A 21,038-nucleotide genomic window follows, 5' to 3' on the forward strand; every position below is an offset into this window, starting at 1 on the left:
ATTATAGACTGATAATTTCTTTGTCAGTGGGCAAACGTACAAAATCAGCAGGGGATCAAATACATTTTTCCCTCGCTATATCTATACATCTATATCTCTATATCTCTATATATCTATATCTCTTTATATCCATATCTCTATATCTCTATATCTCTTTATATCCATATCTCTATATCTCTATCTCTATATATATTTATATATATATATCTCTATATAGTATATATCTATATCTCTATATATCTATATCTTTGTATCTTTATAGCGCTATATATCTATGTATTTTTATCTCTATATCTCCATATATATATAGCTATGTCTTTATATCTCTATATCTCTCTATATCTATATCTCTATATATATATCTCAACCTCTTCAATGTTTTGCGACTCCGTTTTTTAAATGCTTGTTCCTTCTTTTTTTTTTTCCAGAAACTGTACAAACAAGGATTTGATGAAACCATCAAGAAGGGTTATCACCTTCCTGTCGATGCTATCTCCGTCAAGGCTGCCAAGCATGGTAGAGAGATTATCAGCGATGTGAGTACTGTATTTTTGTCCCCCTTTTTTCACATATTTTTTTCCTCCAGCATTTTAACATTTTCGAAGCCTCAAGCTACATTATCAGTGGTGTAAATGTCAGTTTTAGGACATTTTCCTAATTATTATAGTCCTAAAGTCTTATACTAATGACAATTTCTGAATTGAATTCCAGAATCAATTCCTGAAAAGTGAATAAATCAGGCATAAATACACTTGGAATGTCTTCTTTGAAACACTGAGAAATGTATAAGGAAAGGGCGTTCATTCAGTTCATCCTTGTCTGACTGAAGTCAAATTCCCTTCTGATCTCTTTCAGTACAAGTACAAGGCTGGCTACAGCAAGCAGGTTGGCCACCACATTGGAGCCCGCTGTGTAGAGGAGGACCCTCTGCTCATGCTGGCTATTAACTCAGCCAAGATTGCCAGTGATGCTCTGTACAAGAAGGACTTCCACCAGTCCAAGACCAAGTTCCATCTCCCATTGGACATGATGGCCTTTGAGTTGTGCAAGAAGAACCAGATCCAGGTCAACGACTTCAACTACAGAACTCACCTGCACAACTGGACCTGTCTGCCAGACTCCACTGATGTCGTCCACGCAAGGAGAGTCTACGATCTGCACAGCGACGTAAGCTCCTTCTCAATATACTATATTTGTCTACAGTAAGTTTATTTGTAAGTTTATTTGTTTGTTTGGTTGGTTGGTTGTTTGGTTGGTTGATTGGTTGGTTGGTTGTTTGGTTGGTTGGTTGTTTGGTTGGTTGGTTGTTTGGTTGGTTGGTTGTTTGGTTGGTTGTTTGGTTGGTTGATTGGTTGGTTGGTTGGTTGTTTGGTTGGTTGATTGATGCTCTCCACCACCCAGGCTGTCTACCATGCTGACATGGAGTTCATTAGAGGTACTGGCTGGGTCCCCATTGGCTCTCTGGATGTGTTGAAAGCCAAGAAAGCTGCAGAGATCCTGAGCGACCGCCTCTACAAAATGAAACCAGATTCTCTTAAATACACCACCGACATGCACTCCATGCCCATGGTGCTGGCCAAGGCTAATGCCGAGATCATGAACAAGGTTGGTGAAATGTTCAATACATAGATGCTTTTTTAACAATGTCTGTCACTCAGATCAGTGGTTTAGATGGTCAATCTTGCATTTCTGGTAGCTATTTTCAAGCATCCTTGGGTCTGACAAATGCGCTATTAAAATCCCATGTAATATTACTTTATTCGTATTTTCTTATAACATAATCATGTTTTTTCTCGTATTTCAGGGCAACTACGTTGCACAATGGGATGCTGATAAGATCAAAATCCACGTCGGCAATGAGCTTCCAGAACTTGTGCTGGCCAAGGCCAATGCGATCAACAATAGCAATGTAAGGTCCCTCTTGTTTCCTTCACTACATACATTACTATATTACACATTCAATAGCTGTTGTGTGACCTAAGACGTCCTCTGAAGCTCTAGTACTGTTCTAGTCATTATTAATAATGTGTTGGCTCTGTTTTCTAAGCTGTGTCCCTATATACCTTTTCAGAGACTCTACAAAGCTGAATTAGAGGAGTTGTACAAGAAGGGCTATAACCTGAAGAACGATTGCATCGCCATCAAAGCTGCCAAGCATGGTAGAGAGATCATCAGTGACGTGAGTACTGGATATTTTCCTCCTTTTTTCACATTATTTGTAAAATGTCAAACATATTATCATCATGTATGTGATGTTGACTTAAAGTACAAGTATATACATTTTTGCTTCCATTTAGTACAAGTACAAGGCTGGCTACCGCAAGCAGATTGGCCACCACATTGGAGCCCGCTGCGTCGAGGAGGACCCTCTGCTCATGCTGGCTATTAACTCAGCCAAGATTGCCAGTGATGCTCTGTACAAGAAAGACTTCCATCTGTCCAAGACCAAGTTCCACCTGCCAGTTGACATGCTGACCATTGAATTGGCCAAGAAATGCCAGATGCAGGTCAATGATTTCAACTACAGAACTCGCCTGCACAACTGGACCTGTCTGCCAGACTCTAGTGATGTTGTCCAGGCCAGGAAGGTCTACGCTCTGCATAGTGACGTAAGTAGATTTTGATCACTCATTAAGGTTATTAGGTGTGGTCCTCACCTATCATTTCAGGACAAGACAAACATTATACCTCCAAAATGTACTTTCTGACCAAGTTGTTCTCCCTCTGTTGCTCCCATATAAAACCAGGCTGTGTACAGGGCTGATATGGAGTGGCTCAGAGGCACTGGCTGGGTCCCCATTGGCTCAATCGATGTTGTGAAAGCCAAGAAGGCCGCCGAGATCCTGAGCGAGAGGAAATATCGCGAGCACCCAAGCAACTTCAAGTTTACTGCCACAACCGACGACATGCCTTATGCCTTGGCTGCGGCCAATGCCCAGATAATGGACAAGGTAAAGTACTTATTTCGTTCTAGTGTGGAGGGAGATGTATATACATACATTCAGATTCACAGGATGCAGAGACTAATATTGAAAACAGAGCATTAGTGAGATACATTATTTTCTTGTAACATTGCCATCGCTTTCTCATGTTTCAGCGCCAGTACGTTCAACAGTGGGAGGCTGATAAGGTCAGCATCCACGTCGGCAATGAGCTTCCAGAGCTTGTGCTGGCCAAGGCCAACGCGATCACCATGAGCAACGTAAGTCCTCCTTGCTTTGCTCGCCTTCAAGCTGTTTCCATTTACTCAAGTTGATGTCGTTGTATCTATATCTAAAAATCTCTCTATATATATGATTTGAATGTCTCTCAACCTCTTCAGTGTTTTTAATATAATATTTTTAAGAAATGAACTACAGAACCTTCCAATGAGGGCACTAAATATATGACGGTGTTATTTCAGAAACTCTACCGTGAAGGATTTAACGAGATGATCGGAAAGGGCTATCACCTGGATAAGGATGCCATTGCTGTCCAACATGCCAAGAAGGGCAGAGAGATCATCAGTGATGTAAGTTTGTATATCCATCTCCTCTGAATGAGCATAGGCAGCCATCATAAAAAACAACACAATACTTAGCTAGTCCTCTCTTTTTTCAGTACAAGTACAAGGCTGGCTTCCGCAATCAGTGTGGCCACCATATTGGAGCCCAATGCATTGAGGATGACCCTATGCTTGTGCTGGCCGCAAATGCAGCCAGGATTTCCAGTGACATTAACTACAAAAAGGACTTCCACCTCACCAAGACCAAGTTCTGCCTCCCACTTGACATGATGTCCTTCAACTTGGCCAAGAAAGGCCAGTCCCAGATCCAAGAATTCACCTACAGAACTAAACTGCACAACTGGACCTGCATGCCAGACAACACTGATGTCGTCCACGCCAGGAAGGTCTACGCTTTGCATAGTGACGTAAGTAAACAGAGAATCATGGTCCAATCCGTATTGGCTATTGCTGGATCCTAACTCTACCTACCGACCATTGAAGTTCAAACAACTATTGCACTACTATCCCTGAACCATGGTTCCTTTCTTCCAGGCGGTGTACAGGGCTGATCTGGAGTGGCTCAGAGGGTGCGGCTGGTTGCCCCAGGGTTCTGTGGATGTCATCAAGGCTAAGAATGCCCAAACTATTCTCAACGAAAGGCTGTACCGCCAGCCCCCCAGCTCTATCAACTTCACCAGTGTTGTTGACTCTCCAGAGGTTGTCCTGTCGAAGCAGAATGCTGAGATCCTCAGTGATGTGAGCACTTGGCTTTTTTTCTATTGAAGTAGCCAAACCTGACCTGTTATCTTGGTCTCTTTGTAAAAAAGCATTTCTGGTAACTGCGGAGATAGACATTTTGTGAAATATAGAGGTAGTCTGCGATAACAGTGGTTGGATCTATCATTAACTCTTTAATTGTGTGTGTTTGTTGATTTTCACAGAGGAAATATAGAGAGGTTTGGGATACTGAGAAGACCAAAATCCACCTGAACAATGACCTACCTTCTCTTGTGCTGTCCAAGGCTAATGCTATTGCCATCAGCAACGTAAGTCTGGTTCACTGAAAGCTTTGCACACTGCCAAGACACATACAATAGATGTGTCCTTTGTTTTAGTTATGGTATTTTCAGAGTGCAATGAACAGATTCAGTCAACAACAATATAATGACATTTATTCAGATACACAAATAAAGAAACCTGTAGACATGTTTTGTTTATAATCACATAACAGTCCAGACATTATTATTTGACTCACCATCTCAATGATCTTTCCATTTCACAGAAACTGTACACTAAGGATTGGGATGCTGACAAGGCTAAGGGATACCACATCAAGGAGGACGCCATCGCTGTGCTGAAGGCCAGAAAATCTAGAGACATCATCAGCGACGTAAGAGAAAATGACTGAAGTCAGCGTCCATTTAATTTAGGTCACTTGATTCAATGTAGTCAGTGGAATTAACTCTCTGATCCCCCTTTTTTCACTCAGTACAAATACCATGAGGGATACCGCAAGCAGGTTGGCCACCACATTGGAGCCCTCAGCGTCAATGATGACCCTCTGATCATGTTGGCTCTGAACTCAGCCAAGATTGCCAGTGATGCTCTGTACAAGAAGGACTTCAACAAGTCCAAGACCAAGTTCAACCTCCCAGTGGACATGCTGACCATTGAACTGGCCAAGAAATGCCAGGTCCAGGTTAACGACTTCAACTACAGAACTCACCTGCATAACTGGACCTGTCTGCCAGACTCCACTGATGTCGTCCAGGCCAGGAAAACCTATGATCTGCAGAGCGATGTGAGTTTTACCATACTTGGACCCTAGGAAGAGTAGCTGCTGCTTTTGCAACAGCTAATAGGGATCCTGTAGTGGGGTAATATTTCATATATATGCATATTATATACACCTCACATGCAACCTGTAATAAGACTATACAATGAATATGATCAAAGTCTATTAAACTGAATATCTGACTCCATAAAGATGATTTAGCAATATGCAAGAGACTATAGTTGAGCTACAGTAATAGGCTATCAAGAAATGTCTGAGAATGGAATTCTAAATGCAAGTGTATTTAATTACTTTGTAAAATGAACGATACATTATACAAGGCATAAACGTAAGTTACAAAGCATTAACAAGCATTACAAGGCATTATTCTAGGAATGATCAGAGAGGGAGAGAGAGAAGTCATAGCCTGAAAGGCCATGCCCCAAGAGTCCATGGGGTGAAGAGAGAAAGAGAGAGAATGCATTTCACCAGTGAAGGTCGGGAACAAAGAAGGACAAAGAGACAATGAAGCTAAGATCCTTTTATAAGCATCTACGTTTTGGATTCAAAATCTGAGTTGTTCACCAATAGGATACAGTAAAGTTAACCTCCAATCAGATATCAGACCTACATGATGTTATCACAACAGAACCTCTGCTACCCAGAGGTGTGACAGAATGGGGGTTGGAGAGATAATGCAGCATTCCTGAGACAACACAAAGGAAATTCTTGCATACAGCATAAAGAGTCACTTCGGGAGCTGGGCTGCTCAACAATCATGGGCCGCTCAACAATCCTAATAAAAGAAATACAAACATCCCTTTGTCATCCCTCTATGAAATTGTAATTAGTTGATTATGATAATATGTTTTATATGCTGTTTTCACCTCAAAGTATTTCAGGGACATCCTCACCGCATATATCTTTGTTGATTTTAACCCTCTGTTCATTCATATTTGGGAATTCAATCAGTATTTAGTGGCACATTGACCCCTATGCCAATACAAACACATTGTTGTCTTTTCGCAGGCTGTGTGGAAGGCTGATATGATACAAACAGGCTGTTGTCTTTTCCCAGGCTGTGTACAAGGCTGATCTGGAGTGGCTGAGGGGATGTGGTTGGAACCCCCATGAGTCTGTGGAGGTCTTGAAAGTGAAACACGCCCAAGCGGTCCTGGCTGAAGTAATTTAAACATATAATATATGTAATGTAATAATATATATATATATATATCAATATAGAATAATATGATAGTATAGTTATATAGTAATATACGCATCCAAGCAAGTGTCTGTCATCTGCCTGATTTTTATTTATTTGTGGACTGAATCAGGTTAATATGCAATGAAATGTATTGATGGTTGATTTTGGTTTGACTGTTGTTGATGATGTAGACATTGTTGATGTTGTCTTGCAGAGAGGCTACCGTGTCAAGTTGGATCAGCAGAAGTTCACAGCTCCTGTGGACAGAATAGACATGGTTTGCGCCAAGAACGCTGCAGAGATCCTCAATGAGGTGGGTGGGGACATGGGACAATTCTTACGTGTTACAACACATGAAAGAATCACAATGTTTTTTGAAGGGCTCAAATTCAAAATGAAGGAAAGTAAAATTGGACTGTTGAAGCAACTCTTAATAGAGCCAAGAATAGGAGTCATTAAGTACAATACTAATCAATTGCTTTTGTGATTTGTTTTTGTGCAGGCTAATTACCGTGCACTCTGGCACACAGAGAAGACTAAGTACACGATCACGGACACCCCAGGACTGGCAACTGCAAGAGAGGTGGCCAAGAATCTCCATCCGGTAAGATAACTTTTATTTCTTTACATCAGAGTTCACAGACATTTGAAATGTTCAAAATGCCTTTGTCAGTTTGAATAAAGCATCAACAATAATGAAGGTAGTGGGGAGGTCGACTCTCCATTATTATTATTTTATAACAAAGGAAAACTGAAGAAATGCTCCTAATACATGTAGTGTAGTCACAAAAGTTTTCCATTACATTCTGTAATCTCCGTTCCTATCTACCTTCCTGTTCACAGAAACTATACACCAAGGACTGGGATAAGGTCAAAGCCACCGGCTTCTTCATGCCCGGAGATGCTGTTCCCATCAAGCAGTGCATCCACAACAATAAAGTCCAGAGCGACGTGAGTATCACTGTTTTTTCCTTTATTTAAACAGGTTGTCATTGATACTTATCTCATCTAAATGCAAATGTAATGGAGCAGTAGTGTCTGTTCACTTCCAATAAAGATAACATTGACTGCATAATGTACTTCAGATCCTGTGGAGTGTGTAAGTGACTCATAATATCCATTCAATGCCATTTTATTTCTAAATGCTTAGATCTCTATTGCAGTCTCTGTATGTATAAATAAACAGGAACTCAGTATGGCACACTTTGATACATTACGTTTCTCTTTCACAGCACAAATACAAGGCAGAATACCGCAAGCAAACTGGCCACCACATTGGAGCCCGCTGCGTCGAGGATGACCCTCTGCTCATGCTGGCTCTGAACTCAGCTAAGATTGCCAGTGATGCTCTGTACAAGAAGGACTTCAACAAGTCCAAGACCAAGTTCCATCTGCCAGTGGACATGTTGTCCTTCGAGCTGGCCAAGAAATGCCAGGTCCAGGTCAATGATAACCACTACAGGACCCGTCTACACAACTGGACCTGTCTGCCAGACTCCACTGACGTCACACAGGCCCGCAAAGCCTATGACCTTAAGAGTGACGTGAGTAGATAGATCGGCCTACCTGACACAACTCAACAATTACAGAATTTCCATTATGCTTTAGGGCTTCCAGAATACATCTACACTAAGTGTACAAAACATTAGGAACACCTGCTCTTTCCATGACATAGACTGACCAGGTGAATCCAGGTGAAAGCTATGATCCCTTATTGATGTCACTTGTTAAATCCACTTCAATCAGTGTAGATGAAGGGGAGGAGACCGGTTAAAGAAGGATTTTTAAGACTTGAGACAATAGAGACATGGATTGTGTATGTGTGCAAGGGTGAATGGGCAAGAGAAAAGATTTTAGTGCCTTTGAACGCGGTATAGTTGTAGGTGCCAGGCGCACCAGTTTGTGTCAAGAACTGCAACGCTGCCAGGTTTTTCAAGCTCAACAGTTTCCCGTGTGTATCAATAATGGTCCACCACCCAAAGGACATCCAGCCAACTTGACACAAGTGTGGGAAGCATTGGAGTCAACATGGGCTTTCAACACCTTATAGAGTCCATGCCCCGACGAATTGAGGCTGTTCTTAGGGCAGAAGGGGGTGCAACTCAATATTAGGAAGGTGTTCCTAATGTTTTGTACACTCAGTGTATATATCTCTCCCCCTCTCACACTCTCCCCCTCTCTCTATCTCTATCTCTCTCTCTCTCTCACTCTCTCTCTCTCTCCCCCCCCCTCTCTATCTCTATCTCTATCTCTATCTCTCTCTCTCTCTCTCGCTCACTCTCTCTCTCTCTCCCCCCTCGCTCCCTCTCTCTATCCCTCTCTCTCTCTCTCTCTCTATCCCTCTCTCTCTCTCTATCCCTCTCTCTCTCTCTCTCTCTCTCTCTCTCTCTCTCTCTCTCTCTCTCTCTCTCTCTCTCTCTCTCTCTCTCTCCCTCTCTCTCTCTCTCTCCCTCTCTCTCTCTCTCTCTCTCTCTCTCTCTCTCTCTCTCTCTCTCTCTCTCTCTCTCTCTCCCCTTCTATATCTCCCCCCTCTCTTCACTCCCACCCCCCCTTTATACCTCTAGGTAAAATAGTTTTTCTGACTCTTTCCTCCGTCTGTCTGCAGTTTATCTACAAGGCCGATCTGGAATGGCTCCGTGGCTGTGGATGGGTGGCTGCCGATGGTGTCGATCACGTCAAAGTCAGGAATGCCCAGAAGATCATAAACGAGGTAAGTTCCTTTATCTGTATCCAAGCTGTTCTTGGTATGGTTCTAGGTTTCATTGGGCACATTCTGCTCCTCAAATCTGTCATTAGTACTGTATGTGTTTGCTGTCCTTCAGTGAATTCTTACCATGTCTTTCTCTCTCTCTAATTTCTTTTTGCAGAGGCTTTACAAGAAGGATGCCAAAGAAAACTTTGCCAAATACACACACATTGTGGATCGTCCTGAGCTGATCCTGGCCACCATCAATGCTTTTAACCTCAGTGATGTGAGTGAATTATTTTACTATTTTATCTTTCATCGTTTATCAGTGCCGTGAAAAAGTATTTGCCCCCTTTCTGATTTTCTCTATTTTTGCTAATTCTTTATACCGAATGTTATTAGATTTTCAACCAAAACCTAATATTAGATAAAGGGAACCTGAGTTTAGAAATAACAGAAAAAAAATATACTTATTTTATTTATTTCATTAACAAAGTTATGCAACATCCAATTCCCTTATGTGAAAAAGTAATTGCACCCTTACACCCAATAACTGGTTGTGAAACCTTTAGCTGCAATGACTGCCACCAAACGCTTCCTGTAGTTGTTGGTCAGTCTCACATCGCTGTGGAGGAATTTTGGCCCACTCTTGCATGCAGAACTGCTTTAACTCAGCGACATTTGTGGGTTTTCAAGCATGAACTGCTCGTTTCAAGTCCTGCCACAACATCTCAATTGGGATTAGGTCTGGACTTTGACTAGGCCATTCCAAAACATCCAATTTGTTGCTTTTTAGACATTTTCATGTAGACTTGATTGTGTGTTTTGGATCATTGTCTTACTGCATGACCCAGCTGCGCTTCAGCTTCAGCTCACAGATGGATGGCCTGACATTCTCCTGTAGAATTCTCTGATACAGAGCAGAATTCATGGTTCTTTCTATTAAGGCAAATCGTCCAGGTCCTGAGGCAGCAAAGCATCCCCAAACCATCACATTACCACCACCATGCTTGACCGTTGGTATGAGGTTCTTGCTGTGCAATGCAGTGTTTTCTTTTCGCCAGACATAATCGGACCCATCTCATCCAAAAAGTAGATTTAAGTTTGCCAAAAAAGACCTGGAAGCACCTGGATGATCATCAAGACTCTTGGAAGAATATTCTATGGACAGATGAGTCAAAAGTCTAACTTTTTGGACGTCATGGGTCCCATTATGCCTGGCGAAAATCAAACACTTAATTCCACAGTAAGAACCTCATACCAACAGTCAAGCATGGTGGTGGTAGTGTGATGGTTTGAGGATGCTTTGCTGCCTCAATAACTACAGGAAGCATTTAAAGGTAGCACAACCAATTATTGAGTGTAAGGGGGCAAATACTTTTTCACACAGGGGAATTGGGTGTTGCATAACTTTGTTAATTAAATAAATGAAATAAGTATCCATTTTTATTTATTTTTGTAAACTCAGGTTCCCTTAATGAAATGTAATGGCAAAATGTAGATTTCCGCCTAAATAGACATACCCAAAAGTAACTGCTATTCATGTGTAATTACATGATTCTGACATGCAAAATCGTGGTATATTTGGAAAGAAGAGATCTTGGAGATTATTAGGAAATGATCAGAAAATAGATAGCAGTTACATAGTTCAGAATACACAAGATCAAGCACACACAAAATAACCAACTTTGTTGTTTTTCTATTTTGAAAATAGTATTTCATTGACAAGCTATAAGTGAATGATTGATGACTAGAGCTGGAAACACATCAGATGGCTTCCATAACATGTGAAGAATATCAGAAAAAAATGGGATGTCAGTAAATTTGATAATTCAAGTGCTATTACATATTTACAATCCCTAAATGCCATTTGTTCAGTATAAAAACACAATTTCTACCATATCAACCTCACTCAAACATTGTGGTGGTGTTATGGTGTATCCAGTGTCCTTTCAACCTCTCCAAAGTGTCCGAATGTGGTAATTGCACTGTTTTTGCACACTGGATGTGCCTAAAAGTTATTGTTTACTATAAAAACTACATCTATACAACATCACCCTCTCTCAAACATTGTGGTGTTGTCGGGGGACATACAGGGGATATGGATGCCTACAGCGCGTAAGCAGGCAACATCATACTTTTTATGCGCAAAGATATAGTCACTCGGTGGACATTCAAAGTTACCATTAAGTCATACATCATCAGATAACATTGGCAATAAGCTAGATTTGTTCCTACCAACCTAATGATTAATTTGCTAACCCCATGTAGCTATAGCTCAAACACAGACCAAATCAAAGCTTACCTTGGTAGATGTTTGCTGTTTGGTGTTTGGTGAAAACGTTGTGTAAAAAAAACATTTTGACTCTCGGGGCTGGTGATCAATAACGGAAGGTCACAGGCAGACAAATAAGATATCCTCATGATCTGTGGAGTCCCGGCTTTCGGTGTGTATCAACGTATTCCGTGTTTATTTCATTTATGCTTCACAACGCTAACCGGAACGAGGGTAGCAGCCATTTTGAAATGAGGTCATCGGCTCAGCCTGCGCTTATAAATGTGTATGCCCAAATATGGTAGTAAGTCATATCAAAGATTTGAAGGTGCCGATCAATAGCCAAGAGAATTAGCTTTCCGCAGACACCCTGCTTTTGCAGATAGGGGCTACCGTTCTCATACCAGACTGAATAAATAAATAATAATAATAGGGTCCCCAAATATGGGGACTTTACGTTTATCTTTGTAAACTCAGGTTCCCTTAATCTAATATTAGGTTTTGGTTGAAGATCTGATAACATTCAGTATCACAAATATGCAAAAATAGAGAAAATCAGAAAGGGGGCAAATAGATTTTCACGGCACCGTACATTTATTCTCTTTTGTTGGATGCACATTTCCACTGTTTCAAAGTATTATTTGAAAGCAACCCTGGTAGGATAGAGTCCCTCATTCAGATAACCTTTGACCCATACCTTAGAGAAACATGTGAGGAGATTGTGTTGTGTGGGATCCTTCGATTTGATCATAACCTGTGCCTATATGTCCTTCTGTTGTAAAGCTGAAATACAAGGAGACCTTCAATGCAGAGAAGGGAAAGTACATCGGCTCAGAGGACACACCCCAGCTGGCCCATAGCAGAGAGGTCGCCAAGGTCATCAGTGAGGTAAAGTACTCTACATTCATATAACTTGGTCTTCATAGAAACACCTATCTGCATAAATGTCAAATGTTATATAATAAACATAATTTTAATAATGACATTAATGGATTGTATAATGTATGCTATAAAAGATAAATACATATCTGAAATGTCAGATTTTGACATTGAGGATTGTTTTGTTGTCATTTGTAGAAATACTACAAACTGGCCTGGGACGAAAGCAAAGCCACTGGTTACCAGCTGGACACCCAGTACATCCCTGTAGTCGGAGCCAAGAAGAACAGGGAGATTGTCAGCGACGTGAGTCTAATTTATAGCCTCTTGACAACCAACAATACAAATATCATGATTAACAGTAAAGAATATTATGATTATTACTATTAAATATTAATAATAATTAAAGAGCAACTGACACGTGACTTTAGTACTATTAAATCTAATCAAAATAGTTGGTAATATATTTGATTTCTTCAAATGTGTTAAATGTGTGTCAGTTTGTCTTTAAACAATCTGATCATATCAATTAGTAACTGCTAGTGGTTGCATATGTTGCTGTGGCAACAGAAGCAGATGCAAAACATGTAAATATAGCAGAGATTGTTTGTCCACTGTGCTGTGCTATGTATAATTGCTGTATCAATGGAGCTCTTTGCTCCCTGCAATCGATGATGACATTCGTTTTTTTATTTGAAACTGAAACCTTTCAGGTTAAGTACCATGACGCCCATGAGAAGGCCAAGGGCCACTACCTGGCTGGCACCCTGGAGGACTTCCCTGAGGTGAAGCGCTGTGGAGAACAAGAGAAACAGAAGGGCCTGGTAAGATATTATACTGCTATAATTCTATAATATATCTACAGTCTATCTAGTAAGATATAATACTGCTATAATTCTATAATATACAGTTGAAGTCTGAAATTTACATACACTTAGGTTGGAGTCATTAAAACTCGTTTTTCAACCACTCCACAAATTTCTTGTTAACAAACTATAGTTTTGACAAGTCGGTTAGGACATCTACTTTGTGCATGACACAAGTAATTTTTCCAACAATTGTTTACAGACAGATTATTTCACTTTTAATTCACTGTATCACAATTCCAGTGGGTCAGAAGTTTACATACACTAAGTTGACCTTTAAACAGCTTGAAAAATTCCAGAAAAAAAATGTAATGGCTTTAGAAGCTTCTGATAGGCTAATTGACATCATTTGAGTCAATTGGAGGTGTACCTGTGGATGTATTTCAAGGCCTACCTTCAAACTCAGTGCCTCTTTGGTTGACATCATGGGAAAATCCAAAGAAATCAGCCAAAATTGTAGACCTCCACAAGTCTGGTTCATTCTTGGGAGCAATTTCCAAACGCATGAAGGTACCACGTTCATCTGGACAAACAATAGTACGCAAGTATAAACTCCATGGGACCATGCAGCCGTCATACCGCTCAGGAAGGAGACGCGTTCTGTCTCCTAGAGATGAACGTACTTTGGTGCGAAAAGTGCAAATCAATCCCAGAACAACAGCGAAGGACCTTGTGAAGATGCTGGAGGAAACAGGTACAAAAGTATCTATATCCACAGTAAAACGAGTCCTATATCGACATAACCTGAAAGGCCGCTCAGCAATGAAGAAGCCACTGCTCCAAAACCGCCATAAAAAAGCCAGACTACGGTTTGTAACTGCACATGGGGACAAAGATCGTACTTTTTGGAGAAATGTCCTCTGGTCTGATAAAACAAAAATAGAACTGTTTGGCCATAATGACCATCGTTATGTTTGGAGGAAAAAGGGGAACGCTTGCAAGCCAAAGAACACCATCCCAACCGTGAAGCACGGGGGTGGCAGCATCATGCTGTGGGGGTGCTTTGCTGCAGGAGGGACTGGTGCACTTCACAAAATAGATGGTATCATGAGGAAGGAAAATTATGTGGATATATTGAAGCAACATCTCAAGACATCAGTCAGGAAGTTAAAGCTTGGTCGCAAATGGGTCTTCCAAATGGACAATGACCCCAAGCATACTTCAAAAGTTATGACAAAATGGCTTAAGGACAACAAAGTCAAGGTATTGGAGTGGCCATCACAAAGCCCTGACCTCAATCCTATAGAACATTTGTGGGCAGAACTGAAAAAGCATGTGCGAGCAAGGAGGCCTACAAACCTGACTCAGTTACACCAGCTCTGTCAGGAGGAATGGGCCGAAATTCACCCAACTTATTGTGGGAAGCTTGTGGAAGGCTACCCAAAACGTTTGACCCAAGTTAAACAATTTAAAGGCAATGCTACCAAATACTAATTGAATGTATTTAAACTTCTGACCCACTTGGAATGTGATGAAAGAAATAAAAGCTGAAATAAATAATTCTCTCTACTTTTATTCTGACATTTCACATTCTTAAAATAAAGTGGTGATCCTAACTGACCTAAGACAGGGAATTTTTACTAGGATTAAATGTCAGGAATTGTGAAAAACAGAGTTTAAATATATTTGGCTAAGGTGAATGTAAACTTCCGACTTCAACTGAATCTACAGTATATCTAGTAAGATATAATACTGCTATAATACTATAGTATATCTACCATATATCTACCATATATCTACCATATATCTAGTAAATAAGTAAGCATTTCACTGTAATGTCTACACCTGTTGTATTCGGCGCATGTGGCAAATAATTTTGATTTGATTTGAAATATGTTACTGATATAATACTATAGCATATCTCCAGTCTATCTAGTAAGATATAATACTGCTATAATTCTATAATATATCTACAGTGTATCTAGTAAGATATAATACTGCTATAATTCTATAATATATCTACAGTGTATCTAGTAAGATATAATACTGCTATAATTCTATAATATATCTACAGTGTATCTAGTAAGATATAATACTGCTATAATTCTATAATATATCTACAGTGTATCTAGTAAGATATAATACTGCTATAATGCTATAATATATCTCCAGTCTATCTAGTAAGATATAATACTGCTATAATTCTATAATATATCTCCAGTCTATCTAGTAAGATATAATACTGCTATAATTCTATAATATATCTACAGTGTATCTAGTAAGATATAATACTGCTATAATGCTATAGTATATCTACAGTATATCTAGTAAAATATGATACTGCTGCATACTGTATCTTCACATCTAGTAAGATATCACTTCCACAGTATAATCTAGTAAATCGCACGCATGATAATCCAGTCACTACATTCACCAAAGATACAATAAGACAACAGCAGGTCGTCATTAAGAATTTGTTCTTAAATCTATCTGTATAAATACAAGTTTTAAAATATACTCTGTTGGAACTTGGAAAATGCCATATTTACTCCGTAGATATACTTTCCTATTCATATGTATAGTTCTGTCAGGTTATTTTCATCTATTGAATATGCTTTACTGACTTCTATTCTTATTTTGTTGTTGCAATGGTGAACATGCAAGTATGCATATGACAAGTATACTTTCATTTGATTTTATTATATTTTTTATTTGAAAATAATCCACATATCTTGAGATCTCAACACAGTGCCCTGTTCTTTCTTCCAGAGGGATTACCAAAAGGAGTATAACACCAACAAGGCCAAGAACCACATCCCGGCTGACATCATTCCCAACTTGGTGGCTAAGAGGTGCCAGGACATGCTCAGTGACGTGCTGTACCGCACCTACCTGCACAACTGGACCTGCCACCCCGACCAGGAGGACTCTACCAGAGCCCGCAGGAACAACGAGATCCTGAGTGATGTACGTTGTATTTCGCACGTTCACAACATATGTTACAAATAAATAAATAAATACACTGAACAAAAATATAAATGAAACATGTAAAGTGTTGGTCCCATGTTTCATGAGCTGAAATAAAAAATCCCAGAAATGTTTCATACGCACAAAAACCTTATTTCTCTAAAATGTTGTGCACAAATTTGTTTACATCCCTGTTAGTGAGCATTTCTCCTTTGCCAAGATAATCCATCAACCTGACAGGTGTGGCATATCAAGAAGCTGATTAAACAGCATGATCATTACACAGATGCACCTTGTGCTGGGGACAATAAAAGGCCACTTTAAAATATGCAGTTTTGTCACACAACTCAATGCCACAGATGTCTCAAGTTTTGAGGGAGCGTGCAATTGGCATGCTGACTGCAGGAATGTCCACCAGAGCTGTTGCCAGAGAATGTAATGTTAATTTCTCTAGCATAAACTGCCTCCAACGTAATTTTAGAGAATTTGGCAGTATGTCCAACCGGCTTCACAACCGCAGACCACTTGTAACCACACCAGCCCAATACCTCCACATTAGGCTTCTTTACCTGCGGGATCGTCTTTTGTGGGGAAAAACTCATTCTGATTGGCTGGGCCTGGCCCACCCATGGCTGCACCCCTGCCCAGTCATGCGAAGTCCATAGATTGGGGCCTAATTTATTTATTTCAATTGACTGGTTTCCTTATATGAACTGTAACTCAGCAAAATCTTTGAAATTGTTGCATGTTGCGTTTATATTTTTGTTCAGTATCTATATACATTTTAAAAACAATACAATTACATATTTTACGAGACAAATAGAAGTAATACTAATAGTAATGTAGGTTCATCTGTTCCTCGTCCCTTTGCTGTCCTTAGTTAGCTACACTACCCCACACTATCCCAGTATTTGTAAAATCCCATTAAATCCAACTGATCTGATCTCAGCGTTGTGGTATTGTCTATCTGTTTGCTAGGTGTACTACAAAGAAGACCTGAACTGGATGAAGGGTATTGGTTGCTATGTTTGGGACACACCTGAGCTTGTCCGCGCCAAGAATGCCTACCTGCTGCAGAGCGACGTGAGTACCAAGAGAGACATCACCTCTGTCACAGATAACTTACTGTCATTTATACCAATGATTCGTCTAGTCTTTTGTTTGTTAATGATTGACTACCAGTCCATCATAAATACTAAATAAATAGTATATTTTATCATAAAAATACTTGTCAGAATATAATAGTGATAGGAGACTATTTAAAAAACAAACATTTTAGTCATGTAGCAGACGCTCTTATCCAGAGTGACTTACAGTAGTGAGGGCATCCATTTTCATGCTGGTCCCCCGTGGGAATCAAACCCACAACCCTGGCATTGCAAGTGCCATGCTCTACCAACTGAGCCACACGGGACCATGGTTTGTTAACCCTCTGCATTTATTTTCTCACAGCTCAAATACAAAGAGGAGGGTAAGAAGGAATTCAACAACTACTCCATCGTGACAGACACCCCAGTCTACGTGACTGCTCTCTTGGGTCACACCTGGGCCAGTGATGTAAGTGTCAGATGTACAATACAGAAATCTATACTATACTACACCATACTACACATCTCTTTTAATAGTATAAAAATGTATAAAACCCGCTTTGTATCAAAACATATGCTCTTTATCTCCCCAGCTGAACTACAGGGAGGCTTACCATAAAGACAAGCATATGTATACCACAATCCTGGATACCTACGACTACGCACACAACGCCAACCTCAAGCACTTCTACAGCACTGTGAGTACGGCTCTACTGTAGACACTACGCTATGTCTCCAAATGACCTATTAGGATTTTAAATGCTGTATTTATGATGTTTATGTTTCCTTTTGTGTCATCTAGAAAACATATACATCTGCCTGGGACAAGATCAAGGCTACGGGTTACACGCTGCCATCAGACTCCCATGCTATGAAACACGCCAAACAACAGAAGGTCGTCCTCAGCAATGTGAGTTCAACATATCACCCAATTTAAAACCCTTTGTAGTCCAAGACGTTTTTTTGAGTTTTGATGTTCTTCATTGAGAAATCCTAATTTGCAACCAATATGATCCCTTCCCCTATAGGTTAAATACAGGGAGGATTATGAGAAGTTCAAGTCCCTCTACACCCTTCCCAAGTCCCTGGAGGACGACCCACAAACTCTCCGCTGCCTCAAAGCTGGAAAGATGGGTCTTGACGTGAGTCTTGTTGCCTTTTTTCATGATTGCCTCTTTACTTGACTTGCTTCCATATGGCAGTCAAATACATTGATCTTAAATAAATGGAAATGTATACACATGTAATGGTTTATGTACCCTCTCTATATGTAGCGCTTGTACAAGGCGGACTATGAGAAGACCAAGGCCAAGAACCACATCCCCGCAGATATGCTAGATGTCCTTTCAGCCCGTCAAACCCAGAACCAAGTCAGTGAGATCGGTTACAGGAAGCACCTGCACCAGTGGATCTGTATGCCTGATATGCAGGTGTTCGTCCAGGCACGCAAGGTCAACGAGCAGCTCAGCGACGTGAGTCATCTGAACTTTGAATATTTGAACACACTTTTTTTATGTGGAAAACTGTATTTGTTGGGTTTTCACATTGTATTTAATCACAGTTTCATGTGAAGTTAAATGATTCAATTGAATAAAATGTATTATTCTTACTTATTATAAACAACATTATATTTAAATAAACTCTATAATATTTTTTATATATAAAAAAACGTTCTTCAGGAAGAGAGGACTTGGTGTTATTTTTATTTTCTGGGGTATGGTCGTTAATTTAGTATCTTGTAGAATGTGTCAGACAAAGTAACTACTATTGGGAACTAACATAGTTATATGTATGTAGTTCATTATATTATGTAGTTCTAAGTTATAGTTAATTAATTCTGTATGTCTTCTTGCTTGTCATTATTACTTCTTTAACTGATTGTTATTATTCTGTGGCTCCCCAGGTCTTCTACAAGGATGACCTGAACTGGCTGAGGGGAATTGGCTGCTATGCCTGGGACACCCCTGAGATCCTGCGCGTCAAGGCTGCTGACAAACTGCAGAGCGATGTATGCTCCCTCCGCATGCCTCTCACCTATCTTTCTTAATCCGTCTTTACTCCTCTCCTCTCCTCTCCTCTCCTCTCCTCTCTTCTCCTCTCCTCTCCTCTCCTCTCCTCTCCTCTCCTCTCTTCTCTTCTCCTAATGTAATGACTGTAGGAATCAGATTCACCCCACAGATGTAGACGTGGATGTATTTGTTCTTGTCTTCCAGAACAAGTACAGAGCCAAGGGCATTGAGGCGTTCAAGGAATACTCTGTGGTCATCGACACTCCTACCTATGAGACAGCAAAACTGGGTGCTCAGAACCTGAGCGATGTGAGTACTGTAAAGCGTCTTACTTTTATATCACCATTTTATTATTTTATTTAACCCTTATTTAATCAGAGGAGTCAGTTAAGAACAAATTCAAGTTAAGAATTCAAATTATTTTCATGATGATCAATCAATCAAATGTATTTATTAAGCCCTTTTTACATCCAGCAGATGTCACAAAGTGCTTATACAGAAACCAAGCCTAAAACCCTAAACAGCAAGCAATGCAGTTGTAGAAGCACGTTGGCTAGGAAAAACTCCCTCCTAGAAAGGCAGTAACCTAGGAAGAAACCTAGAGAGGAACCATGCTCTGAGGGGTGGCCAGTCTTCTTCTGGCTGTGCCGGGTGGAGATTATGTACATGGCCATTAAGATGAAGCATTTAAAGTTCTCACCTATTCCTCCTTTGTCCTCTCATGTTCTCAGCTCCACTACCGAAACGACTACGCCACCAATGTCAAGGGAACTAATTCCTCCCCCGCTGTCACCGTGGATACAGAGAGGGCACGCCTGGCCAACTTCAACCAGAGCGATGTAAGATGTGTTCCATCCTTACTTATTTTCTTTTATAATTTATTTACTTTAAGTACACTCTTACAAAGCATACATCACGCGTAACTTCAAAGATGCATAGATAGTAACTACTCCCTCTAACTGTTTATGGATAGAAAAGATGACTAAAAACAGACATTGTTTTATTATGATCCTCATGTCTCATGTCCTCCTCTGATTACACGTCTTTATTCTCTTCAGAACTTGTACAAAGAGGCCAACAAGAACTTCATGCCCACTGGCTACTCTCTTCCCCACGACAATCCTCTCATGAAGCAGGCCAAACAAAACACCATTGTTGCCAGCAGCGTAAGAAAGACAGACAACACTTTATTTTCTTCAAATTGTGTCATTGTAAAAAGATTATAATAATCTATTCAGATGCAAAGTTTCAGTTATGAGATGCACATACTGTAGGATGACCCTATGGATGAGGTCGAGTTACTCACACTCGGAACAGTGTTCTGTTGTGTACTGTAGGTGAAGTAAAAGGAAGCCTATATATGTAGTTACCATAGAATGGTAATATATTGTATTTGTATGGTAGTAACTCACACATGGAATTGTGTTGTATTGTGTAGGTGAAGTACAAGAATGACTATGAAAAGTCAAAGGCTACGAACTACACCCTGGACCCAGAAGGTGTCAGCTTTGTCAATATCAGGAACGCCAACAAGGTCACCAACCCGGTAAGATTACAAATGACTGCTACTCTTCCCCCACTATTTGGAAACATAAAATAATGTATTAATTATTCAATTTGATTGATGATCCAGGTTTTTTTTTGTTATGAATCCCTTGAAAGATGTTGAATCGTTATAGCTGTGTAGAGTAAGTCAAAGACCCTGGTATGTTGGTATTATTAAAAGGATTGTTTTGTGGCATAGTAGTAGTGATGTTATTTCCCCTCTCTCTCTGTCTGTCTGTCTGTCTGTCTGTCTGTCCCAGCGTCTGTACCGTGAGCTGTATGAGAAGGGGAAGGATAAGATCCACAGCACCTACGACA

General features: G+C 40.2%; 1 protein-coding gene across 11 annotated transcripts in view; it reads left to right on the forward strand.

The window, feature by feature from the left end:
- Positions 1-21,038, forward strand: part of LOC121555165 (nebulin) — a 101,817-nt gene that overhangs the window by 43,212 nt on the left and 37,567 nt on the right. For all 11 annotated transcript variants that reach the window (XM_041868977.1, XM_041868980.1, XM_041868982.1 and 8 more), the window contains 37 exons: positions 429-536; positions 856-1,167; positions 1,402-1,605; positions 1,805-1,909; positions 2,072-2,179; positions 2,298-2,609; positions 2,748-2,951; positions 3,098-3,202; positions 3,404-3,511; positions 3,601-3,912; positions 4,040-4,243; positions 4,429-4,533; positions 4,770-4,877; positions 4,977-5,288; positions 6,340-6,444; positions 6,680-6,778; positions 6,968-7,069; positions 7,309-7,416; positions 7,698-8,009; positions 9,071-9,175; positions 9,333-9,437; positions 12,210-12,314; positions 12,504-12,611; positions 13,019-13,129; positions 15,881-16,078; positions 17,057-17,161; positions 17,531-17,635; positions 17,760-17,864; positions 17,969-18,076; positions 18,195-18,308; positions 18,441-18,638; positions 19,070-19,174; positions 19,380-19,484; positions 19,907-20,014; positions 20,234-20,341; positions 20,614-20,721; positions 20,981-21,038. The exon at positions 20,981-21,038 is cut by the window's right edge and continues 47 nt beyond it. In XM_041868977.1, the coding sequence (XP_041724911.1) occupies positions 429-536; positions 856-1,167; positions 1,402-1,605; positions 1,805-1,909; positions 2,072-2,179; positions 2,298-2,609; positions 2,748-2,951; positions 3,098-3,202; positions 3,404-3,511; positions 3,601-3,912; positions 4,040-4,243; positions 4,429-4,533; positions 4,770-4,877; positions 4,977-5,288; positions 6,340-6,444; positions 6,680-6,778; positions 6,968-7,069; positions 7,309-7,416; positions 7,698-8,009; positions 9,071-9,175; positions 9,333-9,437; positions 12,210-12,314; positions 12,504-12,611; positions 13,019-13,129; positions 15,881-16,078; positions 17,057-17,161; positions 17,531-17,635; positions 17,760-17,864; positions 17,969-18,076; positions 18,195-18,308; positions 18,441-18,638; positions 19,070-19,174; positions 19,380-19,484; positions 19,907-20,014; positions 20,234-20,341; positions 20,614-20,721; positions 20,981-21,038 (5,392 nt within the window). The remainder of the gene's footprint in view (positions 1-428; positions 537-855; positions 1,168-1,401; positions 1,606-1,804; positions 1,910-2,071; positions 2,180-2,297; positions 2,610-2,747; positions 2,952-3,097; positions 3,203-3,403; positions 3,512-3,600; positions 3,913-4,039; positions 4,244-4,428; positions 4,534-4,769; positions 4,878-4,976; positions 5,289-6,339; positions 6,445-6,679; positions 6,779-6,967; positions 7,070-7,308; positions 7,417-7,697; positions 8,010-9,070; positions 9,176-9,332; positions 9,438-12,209; positions 12,315-12,503; positions 12,612-13,018; positions 13,130-15,880; positions 16,079-17,056; positions 17,162-17,530; positions 17,636-17,759; positions 17,865-17,968; positions 18,077-18,194; positions 18,309-18,440; positions 18,639-19,069; positions 19,175-19,379; positions 19,485-19,906; positions 20,015-20,233; positions 20,342-20,613; positions 20,722-20,980) is intronic.

Source organism: Coregonus clupeaformis, chromosome 40 (genome assembly GCF_020615455.1).
Source record: "Coregonus clupeaformis isolate EN_2021a chromosome 40, ASM2061545v1, whole genome shotgun sequence".
Taxonomy (NCBI): Eukaryota; Metazoa; Chordata; class Actinopteri; order Salmoniformes; family Salmonidae; genus Coregonus; species Coregonus clupeaformis.